Source organism: Apteryx mantelli, chromosome Z (assembly GCF_036417845.1).
Source record: "Apteryx mantelli isolate bAptMan1 chromosome Z, bAptMan1.hap1, whole genome shotgun sequence".
Classification (NCBI taxonomy): domain Eukaryota; kingdom Metazoa; phylum Chordata; class Aves; order Apterygiformes; family Apterygidae; genus Apteryx; species Apteryx mantelli.
This window is the reverse complement of record NC_090020.1, coordinates 81,514,957-81,540,302: the sequence shown is the minus strand read 5'-3', so window position 1 is coordinate 81,540,302 and position 25,346 is coordinate 81,514,957. Positions and strand designations below refer to the sequence as shown.

General features: G+C 37.1%; 1 protein-coding gene across 2 annotated transcripts in view; it reads left to right on the top strand.

The window, feature by feature from the left end:
* RIT2 (Ras like without CAAX 2) overlaps positions 1 to 25,346 on the top strand; it is a 220,428-nt gene that overhangs the window by 136,418 nt on the left and 58,664 nt on the right. For both annotated transcript variants that reach the window (XM_013948540.2, XM_013948539.2), the window contains exon 4: positions 1,062 to 1,253. In XM_013948540.2, coding sequence (XP_013803994.2) covers positions 1,062 to 1,253 — 192 coding nt within the window. The remainder of the gene's footprint in view (positions 1 to 1,061; positions 1,254 to 25,346) is intronic.

Genomic DNA, 25,346 nt, shown 5'->3' with positions numbered 1-25,346 from the left:
ACCTTAAACTGTTTTAAAAAATCCTAGGCTAAATTCTCAACAGAGTAAAAATTTCAGGACTTGATATTGTATGCTGCTGCTCATAGGAATGGTCCAATGTTGATATGTGTATTCCTTGTTTTATCAGACCTTCCTGCATCTTAATATCTCTGGAGAACTGATTCTGTCAGGAGAATTCTGATTCTGACCGACTGTTGCCATGGCATTGGGTTATTCTGGGCTGTGATCAAGAAGAGCAAACAAACTTGAAAAAGAAACTGGCTTTAAAACATATTCTCAAGCCACAGTATCTGAGACTAGTTTTTTTAAAAGTAAAACTTGATTTTCTAGAATGTGGTATTCTTTAAATACCTTTTAAAAAATGTAATGTTAACCAAAAATGTTGCTCTGAAAATAAATACATACACAAATAAATAAAAATGCAGGAGTAGAAATTTGGGGGTAATTTTCACTTCATTCAAAATTATTCATTTCATTTTAATGGTATTATCCCACACTGAATTGAAAACCCCAGCTTCTCTGGAAACATTTAAAAGAGCAGATTTCTTTTGCAGATTACATTCCTATTTTTCTAGGCACTATTCCAAAGCTGGTGGGAGTCAGTGAATGTCTTTTTGATATTACTGGGCTTTTGAATCAAGTGCATATAAGGACTTTGTACCTGTCTCCTATCCCTAGACAGCAGTGTAGCTCTTCTTTTACACTTGTTAGTATCCACTGAATTGCAAGTCACCTGTGTGTACCAGAAGTGCTGTAGAAGGCTCAAGAAATACGTGAGACAGCGTTTGCTATATGCAGGAACCACTACAGGAAGTTGATATTCTTAGAGGACAGAGTTCCCCTGAGGGGAAAAAGGAGAAAATGTCCTAAGAGAAATCCTAGTGGTGTATTATCCAGGATGATGAGCCCCAAGAATGCACGAGTGTCAGCAAGCAATATTTAAAACATTAAAGCAAGCAATGTGAAATTATTTGGGGGATGGGGAAAGTTTTCAGTAAGTCCACTATTTACAGATGGATAATTTCGCCTGCCAAATTGCTGTGCATGTTCTTATTCCACAGGCAGAATTCACAGCCATGAGGGACCAATATATGCGAGGCGGAGAAGGCTTCATTATCTGCTATTCCATCACAGACCGCCAATCTTTTCAAGAAGCTGCTGAGTTTAAGGAACTCATTTATCGTGTCCGGCACACCTATGACATCCCCTTGGTGCTGGTGGGAAACAAAATAGATCTTGAAGAGTTCAGACAGGTAAGCGACTTCTCTGTGGTTTTGGGTTCATTTTTCCTTGGCTACCTCAGGGATTTCTGTAGCATGTGTTGTGCAGTACTACTGAGAATTAGTAGCACAAAATGAGGTTTAATCAAAGAGCAACACACTAGGATCGGTAATAAATTAGGCCTTAGCAGTACATTTCATTCAGATAACATAGATCTTAAAGTAGTCTTGGCCAATCATCCAGATGTTTTTGCTTTTTACTTGTAAATGAATCCCACTATTTTCTTCGGATGTCATTTATCTATTAAGTGTAGAAATAGATTCAGCCATGATTTTAGTGATAAAAAAAGTTTTATTTGCAAGTTCCATTAAAGCCAGATATTTTTCTATCAATGTACAATGTTCAATTAAAGTTTTCTCAAGCCAGACTGAAACCAATTCTAGTTTAAGATAAATAAATACATAAAAGATTATCTTTGCCTGAGAAGCCAGTGGTTGTGTTATTAGAATATTCACGTAAGAAGGGGACACGCAAGACAAGTTCACTTTGATTTGTATACAAGACTCCAGCTGCCACCACCTGTATAGCAATAGATTTCTTTGACTATGAGGACATTGACTGTGGCTCTCGGAGTTTGGAGTAAACTTCTCACCTTTCCCATTGCTTCTTCTCCCCTTCCTCCGTGTGTGTGTGTATGTATGTGTGCAAGACAGTGAATGAGAGAGAGATCATCTTAGAAATGGCTTGGCTGTGAGCTAATGCAAGATGGAAAATGTCCTTAATCTTAAGCAAATACTTTGAATGGGGAAAAAAGAGTTTCTACATGGAAGTCTAAAAGGCTCTTTATAAACATGAAAGTTGCTTTCAAATGACTGACTTGCCTTCCGTTCAGACATACGTAACAGCTTAATAAAGTGGTATTTTTCAGTTCATTAGCATCTGTGTTCACATGATCTTATCTCTCTTTTACCACTTATCCTGTCACTCTTCTCCCCTTTTATTTGTCTTCTTCCTTTTGCCTTAAGATAATCCAAGGCAGTGTTAAGCCTGAAATCAGTTTTGAAGACCTGATGAAGTACATTTAAAGAATTTCACGTCTGTTTCCAGACCATTGACTTTCTCCCTAAATCAAACTGTGACAAAACCTTAATGGTGGCAATCCAATTGTAGTTTAACACTTAGCTTGAGATCTTAAAAAACAGCATCATGTGCAACATTCAGCACAATATGTGTAGCTCCTGACATACTTTATATACCAGATGGGGGGAGGGATGTGGATGCATTTGTTCTGCTGAGAGAACAGAGCCTTGCACCTGGTACCAAGAGGAACTGAGTATGATTGTTTTATCCACTGTTATCTATAGACCAGGTTTCCAGCAACACTGTATTTATATTCATTAGGTGATATGAAGGCTCTCTTCCAGTTATCTTTGGCAGGATCATTTTCTGATCTCGTGTTTTATTGGGCATTTATATTTTAATCACTGTCAATGCAGATAGTAGGCAAAATATGCAAATCTCTGACATAATCATTTCTCGTTAGTTAGTCTTCTGGATTCAAAACTTTTAAAGTTCTGGGACTGAATTAATCTTGGACATCCAAATCTCTGTTTACTCCAGGAGACTTAAGATTTAGATCTGAGTGTTTCAGTGGTTGCTTATGCCTGTACTAGGCCAAGAAAAATCTCATATTGAGCCCCTTCTGCTATAAACACTGTGAACTATAGGGCTCATCAGTTAAGCTTTGAAGTTTTGGAGCCATCTGTTAAAATATTACATCTTTGGCTTGGGAAAAGCAACAGCTACAACAGGAGTAATTTTGTATATCTCAGAGTAAAAAAGGCTTTACTCACTATCAATTATCTATCTTATAAAGAGTCATTCAAATATTTTATCTGTGTGCTTCAAGGGATAGTTGAAACAAAAGTGCATGCCTGATTTAAATGTTTTACATACTCCTTAATGGTCTTGTCTGGTATTCCAAACAGGAAAACTGATGTGCATGAATGTCTGAATTGAATATCACAAATGACCCTCAAGAGTAAAGGGCATAGGGAAGCTTTTGGTAATGATAGTAGAAATGATATCTTTGAGATATGACAGATGTACATAAAGCTGTTATACATTGTTGTCACTAAAGATCCTGCCTAAACGTGTATGAAGGCAATCCCAAATCAAGGTCCTAATTAGTTTAAAATCCTTCAAAGAGCCAGGAATTAGGTCTTCAGAACCTTTTCTTCCATAACCGTTCTGCAACTGTCAACAAACACTGCAGTGTTAGAACATCTTTCTCAAATGATTTGCCAGCCAGATTTTGAGCCATGGAACACCCTTACATCAAAGACTAGTAAGATGGTACAATTCAAACTGGCTGATTTGAATAAAGCATTTGAATATGACTATGTCTGCATAAGCAAGTAATGTGAACTAACAAGAGTCAAGCTGTAGAGTAAAACAGTTTATTCGGAGGACCTGATGTCCATATTTCAGAACTTTTGAACTTTTTTTTTCACTTTGGACTAGCTCTGCTCCAGGACCACTGACTGCATGCTTAGCTGGTGCTGAAGAGTATAAGATCTGCTCCTGGAGCATATCTTCCACTTCAGTTTCATCTGAAGTGCAGGTCACAATCTCAGAGACCACTCCACAATTCAAAGCAAAGCACGGGAAGTGGAGATGATTAGGAGATTTTCTCCAAAGGGCCCCTCTGGGCCAAGCTGAAACGCTAATGTGTGGGCAGTCCTCTCCGTACCCAGGTTTAAGCACACGCTAATGGCCTCCAGCAGCACGTTTTGTCATGGCTGGGACCTGAGTGAGCACTGTCTGTTTAACAAACAGCGCGATAAGCTGTATCGATGCTCACCTGCTATGTTAAGCAATACAGAAGTAACTTGATGAACTGGGGGAAGGGAGAGGGAAAGAAATCTTTTCAAGGTCATGTACTGTGGTCATGGCTTGATTAATAGTGCTCTGGCAGTCAGGAATGGAGGACAGCTGACTCTGGGGTGACAGACAGCAATGAGTTGACAATGTACAGCATCAACATGTCAATGTACGGCTCCAACAAACAGTAAGGTACACAAATATATCCAATTAAAACTACCGAGAAATAGCAGGTAAGCAGAATGCAATTAACCGCACTGGAATTGGGCCAGGGCACCAGGACTAATATTATTGCTTTGTTTAAAGACATATTTTTCTATGAAATTCATTAAAGCTACTGTAATATTATTCATAGTATTTGGAAACATAACATTAGGTTCAATATTCCCTGACATCATTTCCATTTAGTGACAATTCCACAACAATCAGACAGGCTGCAGGAGCTTGGTAGACAAAAGTCTGGTTTGAAATGTGAACCCCTGCACAATACAATTAATGATGTATGTCGCCTGCCTCAAATCTATCAATGGGGCTACAAGAATTAAACTAATCTGCAATTAAAATTTTGTGTAAAGAGAAACACTACTAAAACCCCCAAATGATAAGCTTTTTTTTTAAATAATATTTTTATTTTCTGATGGCTTCAGAGAAATTATTGTTGTCTTTAAGTACACCTGTCATTTTTGTGTGTCTTGAGAAATAGCTTTATCTGTGCTCCTTCCTAAAATGTTTTTTACGTGTATCAGCCTAAGGAAGAAACACTTTCTGTTTTCTCTGAAACAATGCAGCAACTGTGGGGAAAAACAGATTCATAAGTCATTATCTTGATTTGTATATCCAGTTTCGCAAGCTTCCCTCCACCTTCCATTCCCTTCCACCCATTCGTACTACAGCTGCATCCAGTCCTTTCTGACCTTTTTCCATTTTGCATAGTAAATGCACATGAGTGGCTAAGGCATTCATCTGTGTTCAGTCCTTGTGTTTTAGTCCTTGCTCTAAGGACCTTTTAAGTATTTCATGTATTTTATCCCAAAGCTCTTTGATGTAAAAAATAGAGCACTAAGTGCCTGATTAGATACCAATCTAATTTCAGTGCCTTCTTACATTAAAGTCATTGAATTAATATAGATAGGCTCTATATATGTTTTAAGTGTCATTAAAATATAAGAAACATTTAGGACCAGCTTACAAAGTGCAATACTTCCACTTCAGCTAAGCTTTGTCACTTTAACCCAGACGAGAATCTAGTTCCTGATGAGGTTTAAAAGCTATATAATGGATAAACATTTAGTTTATACAATTAAAACATATTAATCTTTAAAAAATACAATAAACAACTGGTCCCATTTGAACTCATGCCCTGCTAAATCTGAATTTCAATTTTTAGTTGAAAATTTTTTTAAATAAAAACCTGCCTCACTGTTGAAGGACTGTTTGAAAAAAATTATCCAGAAGCCTTTGTCCACTGACCGTTCCAATATATCACGTTCAGCAATTCAGTGGGGAGCTACATAAGCTTTTTCGAACGATGTGCTGTAGCTCTGAGCTGGAAAGAATAGATACTTTCTAGCAGCTTTTTCAAATTTTTCATGTGGACTTTAGAACCCCTTTGGAAATTCTACCTATATAGAAATTGCATAGTCTTTGTGAAACAGTTTTCCCTATACACTTTTCTTGGACTCCAAAAGAATATAGTGTGGGCTCACTGGAATATATAGATAACAGGTTGATATCCATCGAGTCTAAGGTTATGAGGGCAGCTCACGCTTCATTCAGCTCTTGGCCTCTCTGGGAAGGCTGTCATCAAAATTGTTAGTTTTGTCAGTACAGTCTTGGTCCTGAAGAGAAATATGCACTTGTTTACCATTCCACACCTGAGTTGTCAAGCATTTATCTGAGCAGGACCAGTGCTTTTGAAATCATTTCCTTTCCTTCTTCCTTCTTTCCTTCCCCTCCCTCCTTCAGTAGGAACTTATGAAATCTTTCTTTAACATGGAACAGTGTCTTATTTGGAGTGCTAGTTAATTATAGGGGTTTCATTATATTCACATTCTAGGTTTTATTAAGACATAATATAATTTTCAAATCAGGATTGCAGTGGCTAAATACATTCTCAGGATCTGAGCCAGCTGCCTGTAGAACGTTCTCACTTAGGTAAGGTTTTACTGTGGAATTTGTTCAAGGTGGGCTGACTGGCTATCAGATACTGTCACTATCAACTTTTAGACTTCTCGCTTTGACAGTTGCTCGATTTTTCATGCTGGCTTCTAAAACCTTGAAATATTTGTTGAGTCTGAGACAGCTAATGTTCCTTTTTTTCACTTGTTTTGTTTTTGTTTTTTACACAAATAACTGTTCAGTATATTTCAAACATTGCCAGTCCATACCTTCTGGTGCCTGGCTGAGACACTGAAAATACTTACAGAATATTATGTTTTATTTTATTTTATTTTATTTTATTTTATTTTCATTTTCTGGTACATGGCTATGAAACACTGTTTGCTAAACTCTCTTTTATTCATATTAACCATGTAATTGCAGTATTCTGAACTTCTTATGGTAGTATCAGGATGAATCCCTTCGCTTTCAGGATAAAAACTAATCTCTCAGATTTGTAAATGTTCTTCACCACAAGCAATTCTGTTTTCTCTTAAAGACATTTGGGTGGAAGAGTGTGTCTACTGAGGACTCTTGATTTTCATTTGTCAGGCCAGTGCGCTACACAGAGTGAAAGCTTTCATTGTTTCTTCTCAACTTTCTAGCTGCAAGTCAGGACATGTGCATTTTCTGTTATTTACTGACAAAGAATGGTCTACATTTGAGTTACCTTTAGTCATGTAGAAGCGATGAGACCAAATGGGTTGACCAGATTCTCTATGTAGTCAATGGAGGAAGATAGGAACTATCACTTATCTTAGACATATATCATAAAATGAGATGAATATGCCCCTGAAGATGCCTTTCTCTCTTTTGACTGTAGAGGAAGACAGTGACGACTAGGTTCTTTGCCTTTATACAGCAATGTTTAGGTGAGAGGAAGCCTAACAAAATTGTTCGTGATCATCCTTTCATTGAGACTCTTAACTTACTGATTTGTTTTGTTGTTATTGTTGCTGCTATCTGCAGACTAGACTTAAAACACATTCAGCTTGCCTTTGTTTTTTAATTGAGTAAAATCTAATTAATAGTCATTCTTATTAGGTGGTGATCCCTTCCAAAGATCAGTGAGCTGTGATCTTACTATATTTTAACTGCATGCAGGTAGAGTTACCCTAAATAACAATGACTACAAAAAGCCTAACAGCATCTTTAATAAGAAACAAGCCAGAGAAGAATATGGCAGAATAAAGCAAATTCTTCAAAGCTCTTTGTGTGATTTATAAATGTTGCGTTGAATTTTTAGATGAATTCATTCATCCATCTTGATGTCACCTTGACTGTTCATTTTCCATGGACATTCATGCAGTTCCATTTTGCTAGGATGAATGCATGCTGAAAATGAGTTGCATTTGAAAGGAGCTGCCGTCATCACTAACATTCGCTTGCCTACATATTGCCTTTCCCATATGACATAACATCATATTCTTCCTTTGCTCTTCAAGTTCTGAATAATGTAAGCCATTTTTGCTGTTTTGATGGAGCTTTGACAGTTGTCTGAATATTTGGAACTAAAACCACTGAAGTTATCATGATACTTTATTATCTTAGAAAACTGTCAAACCTTTGATAATCACTTTCTTACATTACATTACCAAAAATATGTATCTGGATTCTGTCATGTTCCTCTGCACCTCTAATTTCTATTTATTTTTAACTGATTTTTATTATGTCAAGATTTCTTTCATACCCTTCACCATCCTGAGAAATCTTCCTTATATCATTTAAATAAAATCTTTCAGTATTAAAATTCATTCCCCCCAAATGTGTATGCTTTTCTATGCCAAAACAATTGTAGAAATCAATTTGGCAGTTATAGTTTCTTTCAAGGAAATTCTATTATTATTAACTTTCTTTTCTCTAGCAAGTATTCATTTATACATAGTTTACCTCTTTGTCATTACAATGCTTTTATATTTCAGAAAGAAATATGTGATTATATTACCCAGGATGCAGTGAATGCAATCAGGCACACAGACAGTTGTAATGAAACTGTTGGCTCATTTCTGGATTCGTAATTGTGTTAACCTCTAGTGAAACATCCAGTACGCCCTGTAATCCTTTCAACACAGAGGAGAAGACATTTGAAGGGGGCTAAGATGCGGATAATAAGCTGCTCCATAAAAGAAGAAACAGCAGAGTAGCAATAGCTGAGCTGCAGAAAAAAGCTTTTATAGCAGGAAGGCTGAGTAGTAGGACTGGATAGCCAGAGATAAAAACAGGCAACTAACTGGTTGTAACCAAAGCAGGACAACACTTTTAGTGAGAGATCTATACTAAGGATGGTGCTGCAAGGTCAGATGTTGTCTGGGGATATTAAACAGCAACACACCTTTTATTTTTAAAAGTTTCCCAGTACTTCATACTGCTTTTACTTCATTATCCTCCTCAGAGATTTTGTCCTCCCCATGTACCAAATCCTTACTTTGTGTGGCCATGTTTTGGCTCCTGTGGGAGAACCTGTTGGAGGAGAGGTGTGAAGCTGCAGAGAGATCCTCTCACCACTTGTCTTCTTCATCTAGATTGCACCTCAAGGTGAAATTTGGACTCTTGGACTTGTCTGTTTGGTTTGTAAATATGGAGGCTAATTGTTCTGAAGACTTTATTGTTCTTTTTATTTTTCATTAATTTCAACTCTGCTAGAGGAATCTTTCTTCCTAACTGAAGTATGCAAGTGCAATTGGAAAACTACCTCCACAAGCCTACTGCAAAACAGCCTGGTGCAGGACTTGTTCATAAGTAAGTTCAGGATGCTATCGGATACCTCAGCGCTCTCAGAGGGAAACCCATTGGTTATACAGTGACCACACAAAGAGGTACAGCTTGCAAGTAAATTCACAGTGGAATCATTTTTTTGATGGCTAGTTAGAAGCCTGTACAGATTCCTGTGCTGGAAAGCAAAATTTGTGAGGAAGCTAATTATCCCTGAAGGACTTCCATAGCTCATTTTTCACCAGCAGAGAAAGCTGGAAGGAAGGAGCTGTCTATGACTCACACTCTGGTTCCTGTCCTACTCTGGGGACAGTGCTTCATGCATCTGATTGCAAAATTGCATTTTATTCTATTTCAGTTCATTTGCTGCGGTCTTGATTATCCTGTCTGTGAATCTTCCTCTTGCACATTGTGCACAGGCCAGGCATCAGCCTGATCTTGATGCTGAAAGGGAAAAGGCATGAACATACCACATCAGGCAGTACTAATTGGTGGATGGTTTTACCTTTCCACCATCCATGCCTGAAGCAATATGACCTCCCATCTCTCAAGATTTATCCTCTCATTTTCTCCACAGAGGCACATATAGGTGAAATAGAATGGCATGCACTGGGAAGGTATCTTTTTAATACACATGCTGCTATTTTTACATGAGTCAAATCAAGATTTCAGCCTAACTCTTAAATATTATTCACTACAGTTCCAGTTCGGGAAACTATTTAAGCATACACTTAATTAGAGTGGGACTAATGCATGTTCCTCAAGTTAATCTGTACTTGAGCAAAGATGCTGTCCTGAAACTGAGACAGTAATGAGCAACTTTGTAAAAATGAAAGTCCCTTGGCAAAGTAGCAGATTCATATAAGGGGCAACATTTTCTGAGTGCATTGTTTATTTAAAAAAAACATGAATTTCTGGTAGCAAGGATAGTTTCCTGTGTGTTTTTGCAGCAGTAGCTCAAATTACTTAAGAGAAGAAATTTTGCCAGAATTTAATTACAGCTCATGATGGTGTCACAAATAATAACAGCATGACCTAGCCTTTAAAGAAAAGAGGATTAATCAGTTTAATTATCTTTTTTTTAAAGACTTGTTTGTATTCTTGTCTTATTGACTTGCTTTTTTTCAGATAAATTGGTAAATTAGAAGCATTTGTTTTTAACCAGATCTAACAGCTTGTCTAAGAATAACTGCATGTTAACTTCACACACTGTGATATTGTTTAAGCTGTGCAGTCATGACAGGCAAATAAAAAAACAACCCCAAAACCCTTTCTCAAAAAAACAAATCTGAAAAAGAAAAGGAAGTGGCAAATATCTCTCTCTATCCAATCTGTCCATCTATTTCTATCCATTCCATATCATACCAGAAACCTCCAATTTCTCAGTCATACAGTATCCAAATTTTACAGTACAGAATCTATGTGTACTATTAACTTCTAAATTTCTGTCTAAATAGTTTGATATGACATAGCTAATTCAAGAAGATCCAGGAAATTGCCTGTGATAAAATGACATTAAAAACATGTTACTACAGTTGCAAATCAAGATGTCAAATGTCTATAAAATGTCAGAATTCAGGTTTCTGTGTTAAAGTCATTAACAGCATTAAGCATGCAGTATATATTGATCAGAAGCCCAGACCCAGTCTGGTAGTTAGGGTAGCTAATATTTTGTTTGTTTGAAATTAATTGTCAGGACATCCCTTTAGAGCACAGCACAAGTTTTGTGTCTTGAAAAAGGAATAGGATGCAGTGTGAGAAAAGGTAGTTACTGTGGCATGATTTATTTTAATGTATGTTGTCAGAGAATGAATGAACCCACTCAGATGAAACGTTTCATTCCTCACATGCCCAGGGGAGGACTGGGGTGGCATGAATGTGCAGCCAGTCTGATTTTTGAGTTCAGGAAGGTATGGGCTGGATGAGTTGACTACAAGACAACTGGAAAATTAGTGGGAGCACCAGGCTCACAGAGTACCAGTCAGCAATTCAGTGTCCAGCTGGTGGCAGGTTGTGAGTGATGTTTCTTGGAGGTCAGTATAGGGGTTGACAATGTTTAATATCTTGATTAAATGGATGATGGAACAGTGTGTATCCCCATCAAATTCCTGTTATTTCAAAGATAAGAAAGGCTTGGGATTCTTTGCATCATTACTGCATTTATTTCATCTATTGCTCAGGGAATAGTCTCTCTCTTTGTTTCTATCTCTGTCTCATTTTTACCACATACTACAAACCAAAAGATTAATAAGGAGAAAAATAATATGACTTGTCAATTTTTTTAATTGTCTGCTACTAACACTGTCAGAAATGTGCAGGTTTTTATACGCACTCACGTGTATGTTTATGTGTGTTTTAACATTATAATCTAGCATCAACAATGTGCTCAGTATAGGATATGCGCCAGCACCACAGGGCACCCTTTGGGTGTTCCTGTCATATATAGTTAGTCACTGAAGTTTTGAATTTGTTTTACATCTCCTCTGAGGTAGTGGGGAAGACAGTGTCTTTACATTTAATGATGCTTGTCATTACTGAAACCATGGGACAATTCTTCTATTCCTTTTCTAGCTGTGACTCATACAATCTTTTTTTTTCACTATTGTTAAAAATGTAATATTTGCTCTTTTTTTTCCGTTCACTTCTACAGCCCACGATTTCTTGGAATTTTTGAATCTGGCAAATGCATGAAACATGAGGTTTTTTTCCTCTGAAATCCAAATAATATTATCCCAGACATTCTGAGTCCTAGCACACTAAAACTACAGACCAAATCTAATCACCTTCCAATCATTGTACGTTATTGATTGTGTCAAACCATATAAGAGATATTGTCACAGAAATCCTGATCTATCTCCCACTGAAGTCAAACACAAGACTTACACTGATTTCAGGCTGAGATATATGGCCATATTCTCAGAATTATCTGGGCATTTTCACTTAATAAATTCCATACTGATACAGGAATGTGGAATTCAGGTGGTGGTCTTGATTTCTTCTGCTCTCCTTCTTAGCATCTCATATGAAGGAAATTGTGCAGTTTTTCTGTATTTCATGAAAAATGTTAAATATATGTTGGGAAGGGTTTTCAGGTTGTTGTGTGCTTGCTGAAGTCAGAAGAGAAGGTGAAAGAGCAGGAATTTGGAAGAGGGGATAGAGGAGATGATCTGTACTTTCCTTGGGGTGAAATGGGTATTGAGTATTCTGCAGACTCAGTGGCATCTGTCTGTTGATTTGGGCTACAGAGCTGTTTAGCTACTTTCCCCACTGCAGAAGAGATGCTAAGGGGGAGGTTATATTCCCTTTGAATCCCATTTTCTCTCCCTCATGAAGTGAATTTGGTGATTTCACTGATGATTGTCTGTGACTGCAAGATGATTGGTGATGCAAGTTGTCCCTTTCTGCATTCTGATATTCAAACAGGAAGGGGAGAGAACTTGAACGTAGTTTAATTCTGAGAGTCTGCAACTGTGAGAATCACTGAGACCTATCAGAAAAAAAGGGAATGGGAAAGTTCTAGAGATCATAGATGGGTCAGCAACACTTTTTGTGGTCAATGAGACTGAAGCCTGGAAGTCTGGAAACATCAGACAGGACATGGTGGTGTCAAACACCTGAGACATCAGGTCAGACACAGCGGTGGATGCAAAGAAAAACTTTCTTGAGCCCATGAATAGTTGCTGTATAAGACTTTAAAAGTATCTAACACTACTATCATTCTGAATTTTGACACAAAGAGCATTTTACTAACACAGCTGGTGTCTTCCCTCTTGCTAGGGTTTTGCACACCATTTGATAAACACTTGAGCCTTTGAGGAGGTGGAAGCTAAAGGTGGGGAGGGCTCATGGGCCTCAATTAATTCTTTGTTGCTTTTCCTATCTGGAAGCATGTGTTTCAGTCTTTTCTGTTTTACTGGAGGGAAGCAGTATCAGAGAATTGTGTGTAAGGTTTATTCCGTAATGAAAGGTGTCCATGGAATTTGTTCACAAATCTAGTGGTGTCCGTCGGATTCTGTCCTTTGACCTCAGTGGCATCTGCAGTATGAAGCCATGTTTAGACAGGACAGTGATAAAAGTGCCATTACACTTGATTCTAAAAATCTTTCCTGGCAGTCTTAGCGATGGGATGGAGGTGGGAATTAACACTTACAAGAACTGAATTTCCATCTATGCCAATGTTCTTTATAGCGGAGGTGCAATTAGTTTTTTAGAACAGCTGGAGAGGCTTACACTGTCTATACCACTGTTAGGTGGACACAAAGTGTGTTTCAGTCTCCAGGGCTGTCAACCTAACGCCATTCATGCCATTTAAATTTACCACCAAAAAAAAGAAAAAAAAAAGGAAGATCTCTCTTTTACTCATTTTGGAACCATAGCACAGCAAAATAATTTTATTTTTGTCTTGATTGCCTGACATTTTCAATATGGACTGTTCATAAAAGAAAAAATAATTGCTTTTTATGGAGCACATGTAAAATGGCCATAAGGGAAAGAGATGATAATTAATATAAAATTTCATAAAAAAAAACTATAGGATAATTCTGATAGGAATTTTTTATTCCTCCTGCACACTTAAATTAAAGGCTTAATGGTATGCTGAAGTTATACAGCACTATAGAAGTCTTCTTTATTTATTAATTAGCAAGTTCCTTAATCTTGTGAATAGAGTGTCTGCTTTTCTCATGAAGTGTGTTTCATTAAAGTAAAATAGGGTTAGAATGGCTATTTTCCTTCAAAAAGCAAAAAGAGAAGCACTAGAAATCTTCATAGTATTGAAATCTCTGGCAGAAAATAGTTATATAAAGACACTGATATTAAGAGAAAATTAACACATAGTAATAATAAAAAATATATAATACATTAAATTAACTAGTAAGCTATTACTAAGAAACTCCTCAATGCCATTATCCATTAAAATAGATAAAGCCTTCTGCTTTTTCACTATATGGCTTTATTTGTCTAGATGGTGATTGAAAATAGATTGATAATTTAGGACATCTTCATTTTTCTATATTGATGAGAGTATCAACTGCAGCTATATCATGTCTTTCTTCCTCTGAGTATGATTCCCATTGAAATTCTTTCTGAGATCTGAATAAAATCAATAACATTCTGCCTTTGCCTGCTTCCATATCTGTGGTTTTATCTTGATGACTAATATAGCAAAATGAACAGATTTTGTGATTTGTATTCTGAACAACCCCAGAAGACTGAAAATGATGAGGTGACTTTGAGTGATTGAAATGCGGGTACCTAAAACTGAGAAATGGGACTATGACATTAAATTTAGCTCATTATTTTTATCAGAATAAGAGTGATGCTTACAGAAGGTTTTCAGTCTGAACATAACGCTCCCCAAAATTTAAAATTGGGACTGCAGTTTTTGGAATTTCTCTAATAGTTCTAATTTCAGAACTAGGATAGCTTATAAAAATAGGAGAAATGAGAAGCTTCAGAGCAAACTGAAAATATAAATGGTAACAAACCATCAGGAACAGATGATAGTCACCCAAGAGTTCTAAAAGTATTTGAGTACAAAACTGTTGAACCATTAACTGTGGTTAAAATGGCATTAGTACCAGAGGAATGGAAAATGGCAAATATGATGCTAGTTTTTAGAGCATACTGCACAACAGTCCCGGGAGCTACAGACCAGTAAATCTGACTTTGTTGAGCAAATTGCTTGGTAGTATGAGAAAGAACAGAAATAACAAGCACATGAATAAACATGACTTTAAAGGCCAAAGTCATCGTGGTTTTCACAGAGGTTACTCAGGCCTCACAAATGTTTAAGAGTTCTTTGGTGAAGTCAACAAGCATGCAGGGAAGAGGGTTCCAGTTGTTCCATTTTCCTTAAATTTTCAAAGAGCCTTTAACAAGATCCTTTACGTAAGGCTTTAAGCAAACTAAGTTTTACTGTGAATAACAAAAACAAGATTGAATAAGGCCTGCCATTTGTTAGTGTCAAAAGGATAGGAAACAAAAGCAAGAATAAATGATCGACAATGAACAGAGATAGTGTAACTCCATATAGATACAGATATTCCTGACTTAAATATACCTGTTAGTAATTTGGACAATACGGGGAAACATTTTTGATGGTATTTAACTATTTTAGCTGCGTTAGTAAAAAATGAAAGTTGACTGTGATGAGATATAAGTAATTCTTAATGTATTTAAAGGCTGAATGATAAGATGAAGGATGAAATTCAGTGCTGAAGATTGGAAAGTAGTAAAGGGAGAACCATGTCCATAAATACATGGCAAGGGTCTGTAAAAAAGCTATCAGCAATGAAGAAGGAGATTTTAGGATTATTATAGAGAGATTGATGAAGCTATCAGCTCAATGCTTCGTAGGAGTCAAGAAAGAAAACTGAAATATTAGCAAAGGAATAAAGAACAGGAGAACATAACAACATGTCATTAAGCATTGCTTAAATACTGTGAGGGGTAGCGGTGTCCATTCAAAAGTATAAAAGTAGGTAGACAAAGATAATCGGGGTTACTGAACAGCTTCCATATGTGGCTATATCAAATAAATTGTGATGCTTCAGTCTGGAACAGGGAGAATTTTGACATGGCAAGAAAGTAGCATGGGAAAGATGAATAGACAAAGAATATTCACTGCTTCTCACAATATAGGAACTGGTAAGAATTAAATCATAATCTGATTAAGCAAGTTAATGATAAAAAAATGAAGGTACTTTCCTGCACAGTGCATAATTAAGCAATGGAAATCATTGCTGCAGGAGTTATAAATGTAAGAGGTTTTTTGGTGGATCAGAAAGGTAATTCTGCCAGCCATCCAAGGGATATTAAAGAAAAACATGAAATCTCTAGCTCAAGAAGTGCCTAAGCCTTAGATTCCCAGAAGCTGCATGGATATGCCGGGAGAAGTATTCTCTGTGCTTGGCCTAGAGGGATAGACCTATCCCTAAGCAAGTTGCTGCTGCTGATCATAGCACAGTGGGCGAGATGGAACTGCGGGCTGATCGAGCGTGGCTGGTCTTCTGCTGTAGCATATATAGAGAATATATAACACTCAGTTTGATCGGGCAAACACAGGTCTTACGAAAACATTCATTTACATTAATATTTACATTTGCATACACTCACATATTGCACATTCAGATGTACAACAATATTAGCATGTTAATATAGGATAATCACTGTACTTATATTGTGATCATTATATAATTATTAAATAATCATTGTTGTTATATGGTAATCACTGCTAATAATGCGTATCACTTGCTTTCCTCCAAGACTCTTTATTTTTTCTTATTTCTTTTTCTAAGATACTTGGTTTTCCAAGAAAATGCTAGCTTAAAGCAGAAATCACTGGGTAAAGCTATTTAGTATGCGCTATATAGCAGTCCAGAACAGATGACCGCCAGAGTCCCTTCCTTTTTAAAGTCTATGAATCTTTTCATATTCTTTAATATTCTTTTAATATTCTTTTATTTTCTCTTTGAGTGCAGGGATATTCCTAACAGTAGTCACATTTACTAGAATAGTTTCTGGAAAGGAAAACCAAAGAATCATCACATACTGACAGCTATTTCAATTCAAACTAGAGGTTTCCAGAAACTTTTCTTACGTGTGTGATTGTGTTCTCTAATTAAATAGACCTGTTAAATATGCACGTAGTATAAAAGTCACAAGGGAATCAGGAATGGTGTCAGAGATAAAGCCCAGGAATCCTGACTTCTAATCATCAGATCAAAACACCAAATAATATTGTCTCCCTTGTGCATGATTATATACTTTGTGTCATTTCACAGCAGAAAATAACAAGTAGTAAGGGGTGGAGAGAGTCACTGATGCATCTGTGGAGGCAAGCTCCAAAGCCTAAGGCTGACATTGCCTTTCAGAATAATTTTGGCTGTGAGAGTTTGCAAACAGATGTCAAGCTGGGGAAAAAACTGATCAGCAGTGCCACTAATTTGATGTCCTCAATGCTTCGCTAGCTGGATGATTTCCCATCCTGGACTGCTGGCCCATTAAACCTGTCTTTTATTGCATAGCCATAAACTTGAATGACAGAAAATAAATAATTAAGACTCATCAAATAGAAGGCAAAGGATCTGTGTGACCCCATTTGTCTAAGATAGTGAGGGGTGAATTGGAATCCAAGGGCTAATACAAGAAAACATGAAAAGTGTTCGTTTTCTGTAGCATAGAACTAAGACGTTTATAGCAACGTGGGGAAAATACGAGATTCACAGATAGAACTATTATCTCAATTATTTGACATATCAGGAAGGAAAAATTAAGCATACTTCCTGTGCTGTCAGATTAACATTCACCTTCCTCCCAACAAGAAGACCCTTGATAAGATTGCCCTTGAAACTCAGTGTTTAGTGATGGGGAGGGTTCTTAAAAGATGAGATCTGTGTTTACTTTGAGTAAAAATCCTTGATTTTTGTTGCATATTGAGAATTGATTGAACTTTCTGAACCAACATTATTGAACTGAAAACCTTGCAAGTTCAAGGTTACACTTTCCAGAATTTGAAATACTTGGCTGTCATGTACAGCTAGAAATAAGGACGAGCAATTTCTTGATATGCTTTGTCTCTCCTTTTAGTAAACTGCATAGTCTCTATTTTTAATATTGCTACTTTGTATAGGGCCTTCTCCAAAGACAAGGAAATTCGTGTAGATCTTTCCTCTGGCTTCAGTATACTTTAATATGTAGCCTCAGTAAGTCAGAAATTACTCCATTTATTTGCTACAGCACTACTGCTCCTTCAGTCATGTGCTGAGAAATAAAGAACAAGGTCAGCAGAACTGGATTATTAGTATCATACTGCAGAGTGAGCTGCATATAGTTATAAAATTAAAAAGATAAAAATGCCATTTCATTTCCTTTGAGCTGCACCTTTGACTACAGAGTCATGTTAGGGACAGCTGTCAACTGCCATTTCACTCTCATTTCCAAAAGCTGCAAACAATGTCACTGCATTCAGTTTTTCAGGAAGATCCTGTATTATTTCAGTCGCCATATTATTCTGGTGTGAAATACTGCGGTTTTAAAAGCAGACTACTTTTGCTGAATAAACATTAATATTAGTCAAAGTTCAGAAGCTCATTCTACTGTGTCAGTCTATCCTCTTATCTCTCCATGCTGTTTCATTTTCCTAATATTTACCATCCTGTAAACTTTATATCTGATAAACTCCAGATACGTATTGCAGCTTTTATTTGCTTATTCAAATCCAATATGATTTTCTAAGGTTGCTAGTCATAGTAAATAATTGCAAGTATTCACGAGATGTGCTGTCATGTACTGTAATGTACTGTATCTCACCATTTTTCATGTTACAGCCTCTCTTGAACTAAGAGCTGGCAATCCGGTCAAGATTCATGACTTAGGCCTTAAAAATAAGTCTAATCTAGTAGCCTGGAATTTAAATGAGCTATGAATTTAATGCCATACCGAGACTGTGTACTCTCAGATCAGTGTCTGATTTCTGTGAAGTGTTTTTGTGGTGTCTATAGCAGGAAGGTCTTCCAGTCAATGTAAACGAGGTATCTATGATAACATAGCTGTTTCGTAATCTTGTCTCCTTCTCCAAAAATCTCAAGGAGTGAATGGGCTTCCTTTGAATGAACTAATATTTTGCATCTCTTGTGAGAATTACACCTAGTAATCTTGTTTCTGAGTCCCATACATTTTGGAAGAACTCAGGAATCTACGCAAGTCAGTTCAACAAAAATAAGTTTCTTTCTATGTATGCCATTCATGCAACTCCAGATTCCTAAAATAGCCTTGCCCCAAGCATTAGGTATCATTGGCAGATTAAGCAAGGTTTTTCTGAGTGGCTTTCCTGATTTTAGACTATGAGTTTGTGCCTAAATGGTAAGGTGTATACCTTAATTCTTTCCTAAATGTCTGTCTGAGTTACCAGAACAAAAGTTACCCTTTGAAACCAAATCAGAAGATGTCAGTAATAACTAAAATATGGTCTTTTAGATCCCTTGTTTTGGAGTTTGTCACCCATCTTCTGCCCAAGTCCTATTTTAGGCAGGCACATGAATCGTGTGGTTTTTTCCTAGACTGATCCACAAACTTTGTTCTTGTGGCCTGCACTCTCATAAATTTCATTAAGAATCAGTAAATAGCTGGGGGTGTTTCACTGGAAAAGATACACTTTAAAAGCCTTCGACAACAACAGAGCATTAATGTGGAAACTGATTAACCTTGTCTTTAATTTCTATTGACAAGTTTCTAGTTCTTCGTTTTATTTTTCCTTTTAATTCTTTTACTTTGAGCTTTCTCTTGTGTTTGCTTCACAGAAGCATCATTAATAGGCAGAGCTTGGAAAAAAATCAGATGATTTCTTTTTAATAGAAAAGAAGATTAATTTGTTGTGCTGAAGACAAAATAACATTTTAATGATAATTAGGAGCATATAAATAGATTTTAATAAGAAAGAATAATGTACTTTTGATAACCATTATACCAAGATATTGAGGACAAACTACTAATACATTGGCATCACTGATTTTATGAACTCATTTTATTTCAATTCCTGCTGTCATACAATACAGCATCTTTGAATGTTGCAGAAGCGTATAGAAATACAGTTTTCTACACAGAACTGGCTAGAAATATTCAGTGAAAAATGTCTAGATGATTATGTAAATTGTTGTGATTCTTGGAAAGCAGAGGCTAACTAAGCATTTAAGTTTTACTGTGATATTTTTATTATTATTATTTCACCTTTAATGGAAGCTATTTTGTGTGTGGGTGAACCAGAAGATTATGTTGTAGCTAGCAAGAATGTTAACATAGTTTTTGGTACACTGTGTTAATAAAACAAGTGTAATGAGCCATAGTGGTGTGCAATATCAGGTCAAAGTGAGAATTAAGCTGCAAGTAATTATAATACTAAGACTGGTTGTATTCTAATTATCCTATGGCTAATAGCACAAAGATGATTGGCTGAAACCAAAATCATTTAGGCTGGAGTAGTTTTAGTATGGATGAATATTAGCTGTTACATTGTTATTGCGCTTCCATGAAATAGTATGGTCATTTATTTTCAGTAAAAGAACAAACCCCTCAAAGAAGTAGTTATTTCTTACTTCTAAATCAAAATGAAATATGTTACTAGATTGTGAGAAGCAATGACACAAAGTCCCTGCATTTATTTAGGTTTTATGGTAGAAGTAATGTTAAGCAAATTTGTATTCCATGTATCTCAGAAGGCAAGAACATGACTGAAAAAATGATCCCCATGGAACTAGTAATTACCACAGAGAATCAGTGGATGGATATAGTTATAGTCTGAGCACAAATTGGATGCCGCTCTTGAACGCAAACTTGCTTCACGCACAAGCTGTTTGAATGCAAGCTTATTCTCGGCTGGGAACTTCAGCAAAATTTCAGGGCATGCTGAAGAATCGTGGGCGAAGAGGTGGGGTTTGCTACCCCTAGCACGTCACCACCTGCAATGTGAGGGGACCCTCAGAAGTAGACCCTCACTGGGTAGGATTCCCCTCATCTGCTCTAAGATGTGATCTGCTCACCCATTTGTCTATTGTTAAAGAGATTCTTCACAGAAGTTTTGTGAGATGAGATAATCACCTGCCCTATTTTAGGATCTTTTCTAGAGGTGTGGTAAGTAACTGTCTGACACTGACTATTTCTTCCTGCTGATTATAAAAGGTGCCTGACTGGTTCAGACTTAGAGACCTTTAGACACTTCAGGCACTTAAGATTGCATCTTATATAATCCATCTTCCTGTAGGAATATCACAAGATTGAGAGGAGGCAAAAGGACCAGCCACTTGATGCATCACTGTTGTATGCCAAAATCATGCGTTGGAAAACTCAAAGGTATTAATTAGTATGAAGCTTCCCTCATAATGCTCTCCAGGTGAGAACATCTGGACTACCCCTTGCCACAAGTGCCCTGCACCTGGCTTCCAGATACAGAGAACCTGGGCCACGAAGTAGACTTTGTTCTCTTTCTGGCATATAATTTTGGAACTAGAACAAACAGAGGCAATGAAATGGATAATAAATTAAATTAAATTTAATTTAATTTAATTTATGTATGGATAAGAAATACATCCAGGGGAATGTTAGCTTGGGACCAGGGAGATGTCTGACTTTCAGAAGTGTTATATGTCCTAAGAGTCATACAGATTTAGTAACCAAACCAGTAGAGCTAGGTAAAAATTTTGCCAAGGAAATGTTCTTTCAGAACCATTCTGTGGAAGTCCCTACCCCATTCTCTGTAGCAACTGATAGACTATCTTCATATTTAAGATGTTGCTTTAATCCGGTATGTAAATTTCTGTTTCATATATCATCTTCACAACAAATAATATTCTCAAACAGTTTTTATCAACAGCAGAATTTTCAGCAAATTTATCCCTCTTTCTCATTGTAATTTATCAGTGAACAAGCTTTTCCTTGCATGAATCTCTTTATTATTCAGAATCTCCATAAAGATAAGAATGCAGTTTATTTTAGAGATTGTTCATCAATTTTCCTCCAAGACTGTTATGAAGAATACTAGCTCATCATAATTTGCAATTCATGCTGCTTAATGGATTGCATCACTCACAAGTTTCTGGTTCTGCTCCTTGTTTATTTCCCCATTAAGAGACCTATAAGCAGGAGCTGAAGCAGAAGCAGACGTGCATGCCTCTACTGCTGGGACCTAGGGACCTGCTGTCCTACTCAGCTCCTGTCTCATTTTAAGAAGCCTCACTATGGAGATTACCAGCCAATTCCCCCCATTTTCTAAGCTGATGAGTATCCAGCTAATAAGTTTTCTACAAGCAAGGAAGGTATTCACCCATGAACAAATTCTTGTTATTGAAGTAAATGAAAGACCGTTAGGTACATCAGTGACTTCTGTTTAAAAAACAGCACTGGGCAAGTTACTAGTGTAACTGCCAGAGAGCAGGATGGGCCAGCTGCTCTGTAAGGGCAGGGGAGCCGGGAGCTGAGCGTGATAACAAGGCCGCTGGAGGCAGTGGCCTCGCTGACACAGTGCAGTCCCACAACACCCAGGTGAGGTGAGCAGAGCAGATCCCGTGACAGGAACCAGGGTCAGCCAAGAGCCCAAATCTTCAAACAAGTCTGTGGTGAAGAAGCAAGTCTGAGGTCAAGCCAGGATGGCAGTAAATCAGGGGGAGGATCAGGTCCAGTGACAGTAACCAGGGTCAGCCACAGTCTAGAGATCCTCAGGCAAGTCCATAGGGATGAGGCAGGTCAAGTCAGCAATTCAAGTCTGCAGGTCACGGTCTGGATCAACAGGGTACACAGCCATGCATGGCCATGGCCACCACACAGCTGCAACACAGCTCGGGCAGGGCTATCAGAGCTTTCTGGAAGAGCGCTCCTCAAGGCTAGATGCCTGCACCACTTTCTAAGCTGGCCCTGCATCCAGCAGCCAAACAGCCAGCAAGGATGGGAGGTGTACTCAGGGTCCTAATAGCGACATGGCAGAATTCAGTGATGGTATTTCAGATTCTCTCTGGCATAGATGAGAGCAATAATCAATGTATTAACACTACAGAACTTAGTGGAGACAAAATCACTATGTAATTTATGTGTTCACACACATAAAGAAGAACAAGATCAGGCTTGCTCTATCTTCTAATAGTACGCTGTAGTTTCATCAGCATTTAAAATGAATCTTTTGTATGATATGTGAAATGATCTAATAGGAAACCCGAGAAAAATTAGACCAAAGAGACTTGCTCTTCCAGAGAGACTGAATGGAGATTTTCTGCCTTACCTTGCATCAGGTTATGGGTAAGACCAGATTCCAAAGAGGAATATGCCAATCCCAACTTTCTGATCAGTTTTTGGCGTTCTCTAGTTCTTTAAAGAATGTAAAATTAGGGTACATTCTCTTAGCATCTTAGCATTCAATTCATGAAAACTTCTAATATACAAGTGTTGGAGGTGAGGAGAACCCTCAGAGCACTTCATAACCAGCAGGATCTCAGTTGGGTTTCATAAGGGCTAGTGAAGCTTGGAAGAGGCCTTAATCATCTGAAGTCAGGTCATCTTTCTTTCTTCTATTCTCAAGCATATTTAATATGGTAGAATGTAAACAGTACAAGTAGTTCATTATAAGCGCAATAAGCAGTCATTTAGACTGTGTGCTTGGGGCATTTGGTTGAATACTAACCAGGTCTGTATAGAATATATTTGTTTTATGGTTTCACTTTCCACATTTGTAATGTCTAGGATTGTTTCCTTTTTTTTTATGGCCATATTTGTCTATGTTTGAATGAAAATCTTTGCCAAGAAGTTATAATTTCTGTTGTATATAGTGGTGGGTATATTTTCATTGCATGTACCTATGAAGTGAGCCAAGTATCCTAGCAAATACTGTGAGAGTTAGGCATAGTTTTGCTTGTTTGTCTCTGGAACTATGAAAAATCATCCAGAAGGAATTTTTCTTCTTTTTTTTCCGAGTTACTGTCATAATCACACTTCTGTCTTATTGATTAACACAATACAGACAGCATCAATACTTTTTTTTTTTAAGACAGTTACTGAGATTTCTGTCTCTCTGGATTAATAATGTCAATTCTGGCATTTGGGTTTTTTTTAAGACAGCAGAAATGGAATTTGGAAACAGATCTGAATTAATAACTAATAACTCTGGCTGCACAATTCCATTGTTTTGCAACTATCTTAAAAGATATAATAAGATAACCCATTAGACCTTCAGGCACTTTGTGTTTAACATAGGCTCACAGGAAGACAGGATTTTCCCTACAAGGAGGGTCACTTTTAATATCATTTCAAAAAAGAAAACAAAACAAATATGCAAAAATAAAGCAAATTCTGAAGTCAATACTGCATGTTAAGGGTTTTTCACTCAGGTAGAACTAGCACTTTGTCATATAAAATTCAATTCAGGGTAGTGTCATTAATATTATAGAGCTCCAATAAAGAAATTGGTAGCAAGGAGTCATTTGGTTTTATTACAGTTGCAGAAAACCATCAGGTTTTCAACATGAGAGGTCTGGATCTGCTATTTACTCTTTTCCTGTCTTGCACCCCAGACCACTCTCTTATATACACTCTATCAAAATGATAAACTGTAAGGATGTAATCAGCTAAAGATATGTAGCTCTGTGTGTGTGCACTAAGCAGTGGGTTGTCTACCGTTTATGAAATTATTAGTAGCAAAGATCCCCCCTCTCTTCTCTTGAATGATAATAAACAGAACATGTCTAAATGTGCAGTTTCAAAGTGACCCAGCTCACTTTGGCTACAAGATAGCTAGACAAAAGCTCTTGTCTGGAAGTCGTATAGTTTCATCAATATGACACTATGTCCCACTCTGTTAACATCTCTAGTTAGCTTCCAGGTGAATCCTTATTCTTCCTTCACTATGTGCATCTGGAGATGAATACAGAAGGAAGCTGAGGTCTACCTGAGTAGACATATCCCCTACGTTCTGCTCATAGGGTCAGATCTTAAACTGGCATCCTTTGGCATCATTTAAGACTGGGACTCATCTCTCCTAGCTTTGTAAACCTAAAATGTAGAATTCTGGAACATGACGAATGACATCCTAAAGGGGATCTCTAAAAGAACCACGTTTGAGAATGTTGCTTTCTTTTCACTGATAAGGGGAAAATAGAGTCAAGATGACTAGCTCAGATGTGAGATTATTATGGTTTATAGCAGTTGAAAATCTCATCTATCTTAACTATTCTTAAAAGCTAGGTTATGTCCATATAAAACCCCAGTGAAAATGAAATTCACAGCAGCCTATCTGTCAGAGTCTACAGGTAGAAAGTGTTATTTTCTTCCTTGTGGTTTTTGTATTTGTATTTTTAGATTGTGTGTGTGTGGTGTGTTTATACAAAGCAGTTGTAAGAACACAACACAATAGGTGTTTAATCAAGGGCATCCATAATAGACAGAGATGAATTAGGGAGGCTCTGAATGGTATACAGAAGCCATCTGTTAAATGGGATCAGAAATAATAATATGGCAAAGTGGAAATCTTTGTGGCTGTGTTCCTACCATGTGCGCCTATAGTTTAAGAAGGACAGTTAGGAAAATGCTATTCATTAATTTTTTCCTGTAAGATTTTCTTGCAGAGTCAAGCATCAGCTGGAGGTAGAAGTAGCTTTTTAGGAACAGTTCCATAGATATGGATAATAGTACTAATAGTAATAGTGTATACTTGTATTAAGTCTAACATTTGGGAATCACAAGGACTTAAAAAATATGTTGAAAACTTTCTAAATCCCAGTGACAAAGCTGAATAATAGAACTAGGAAAACTTATACATCAAGTAGAAGAAACTTTAGATTTATCTGTTAATTTTTAAAGTGATCCTTGAACTTTCTGAGGTTTGCATGGACTTCTAA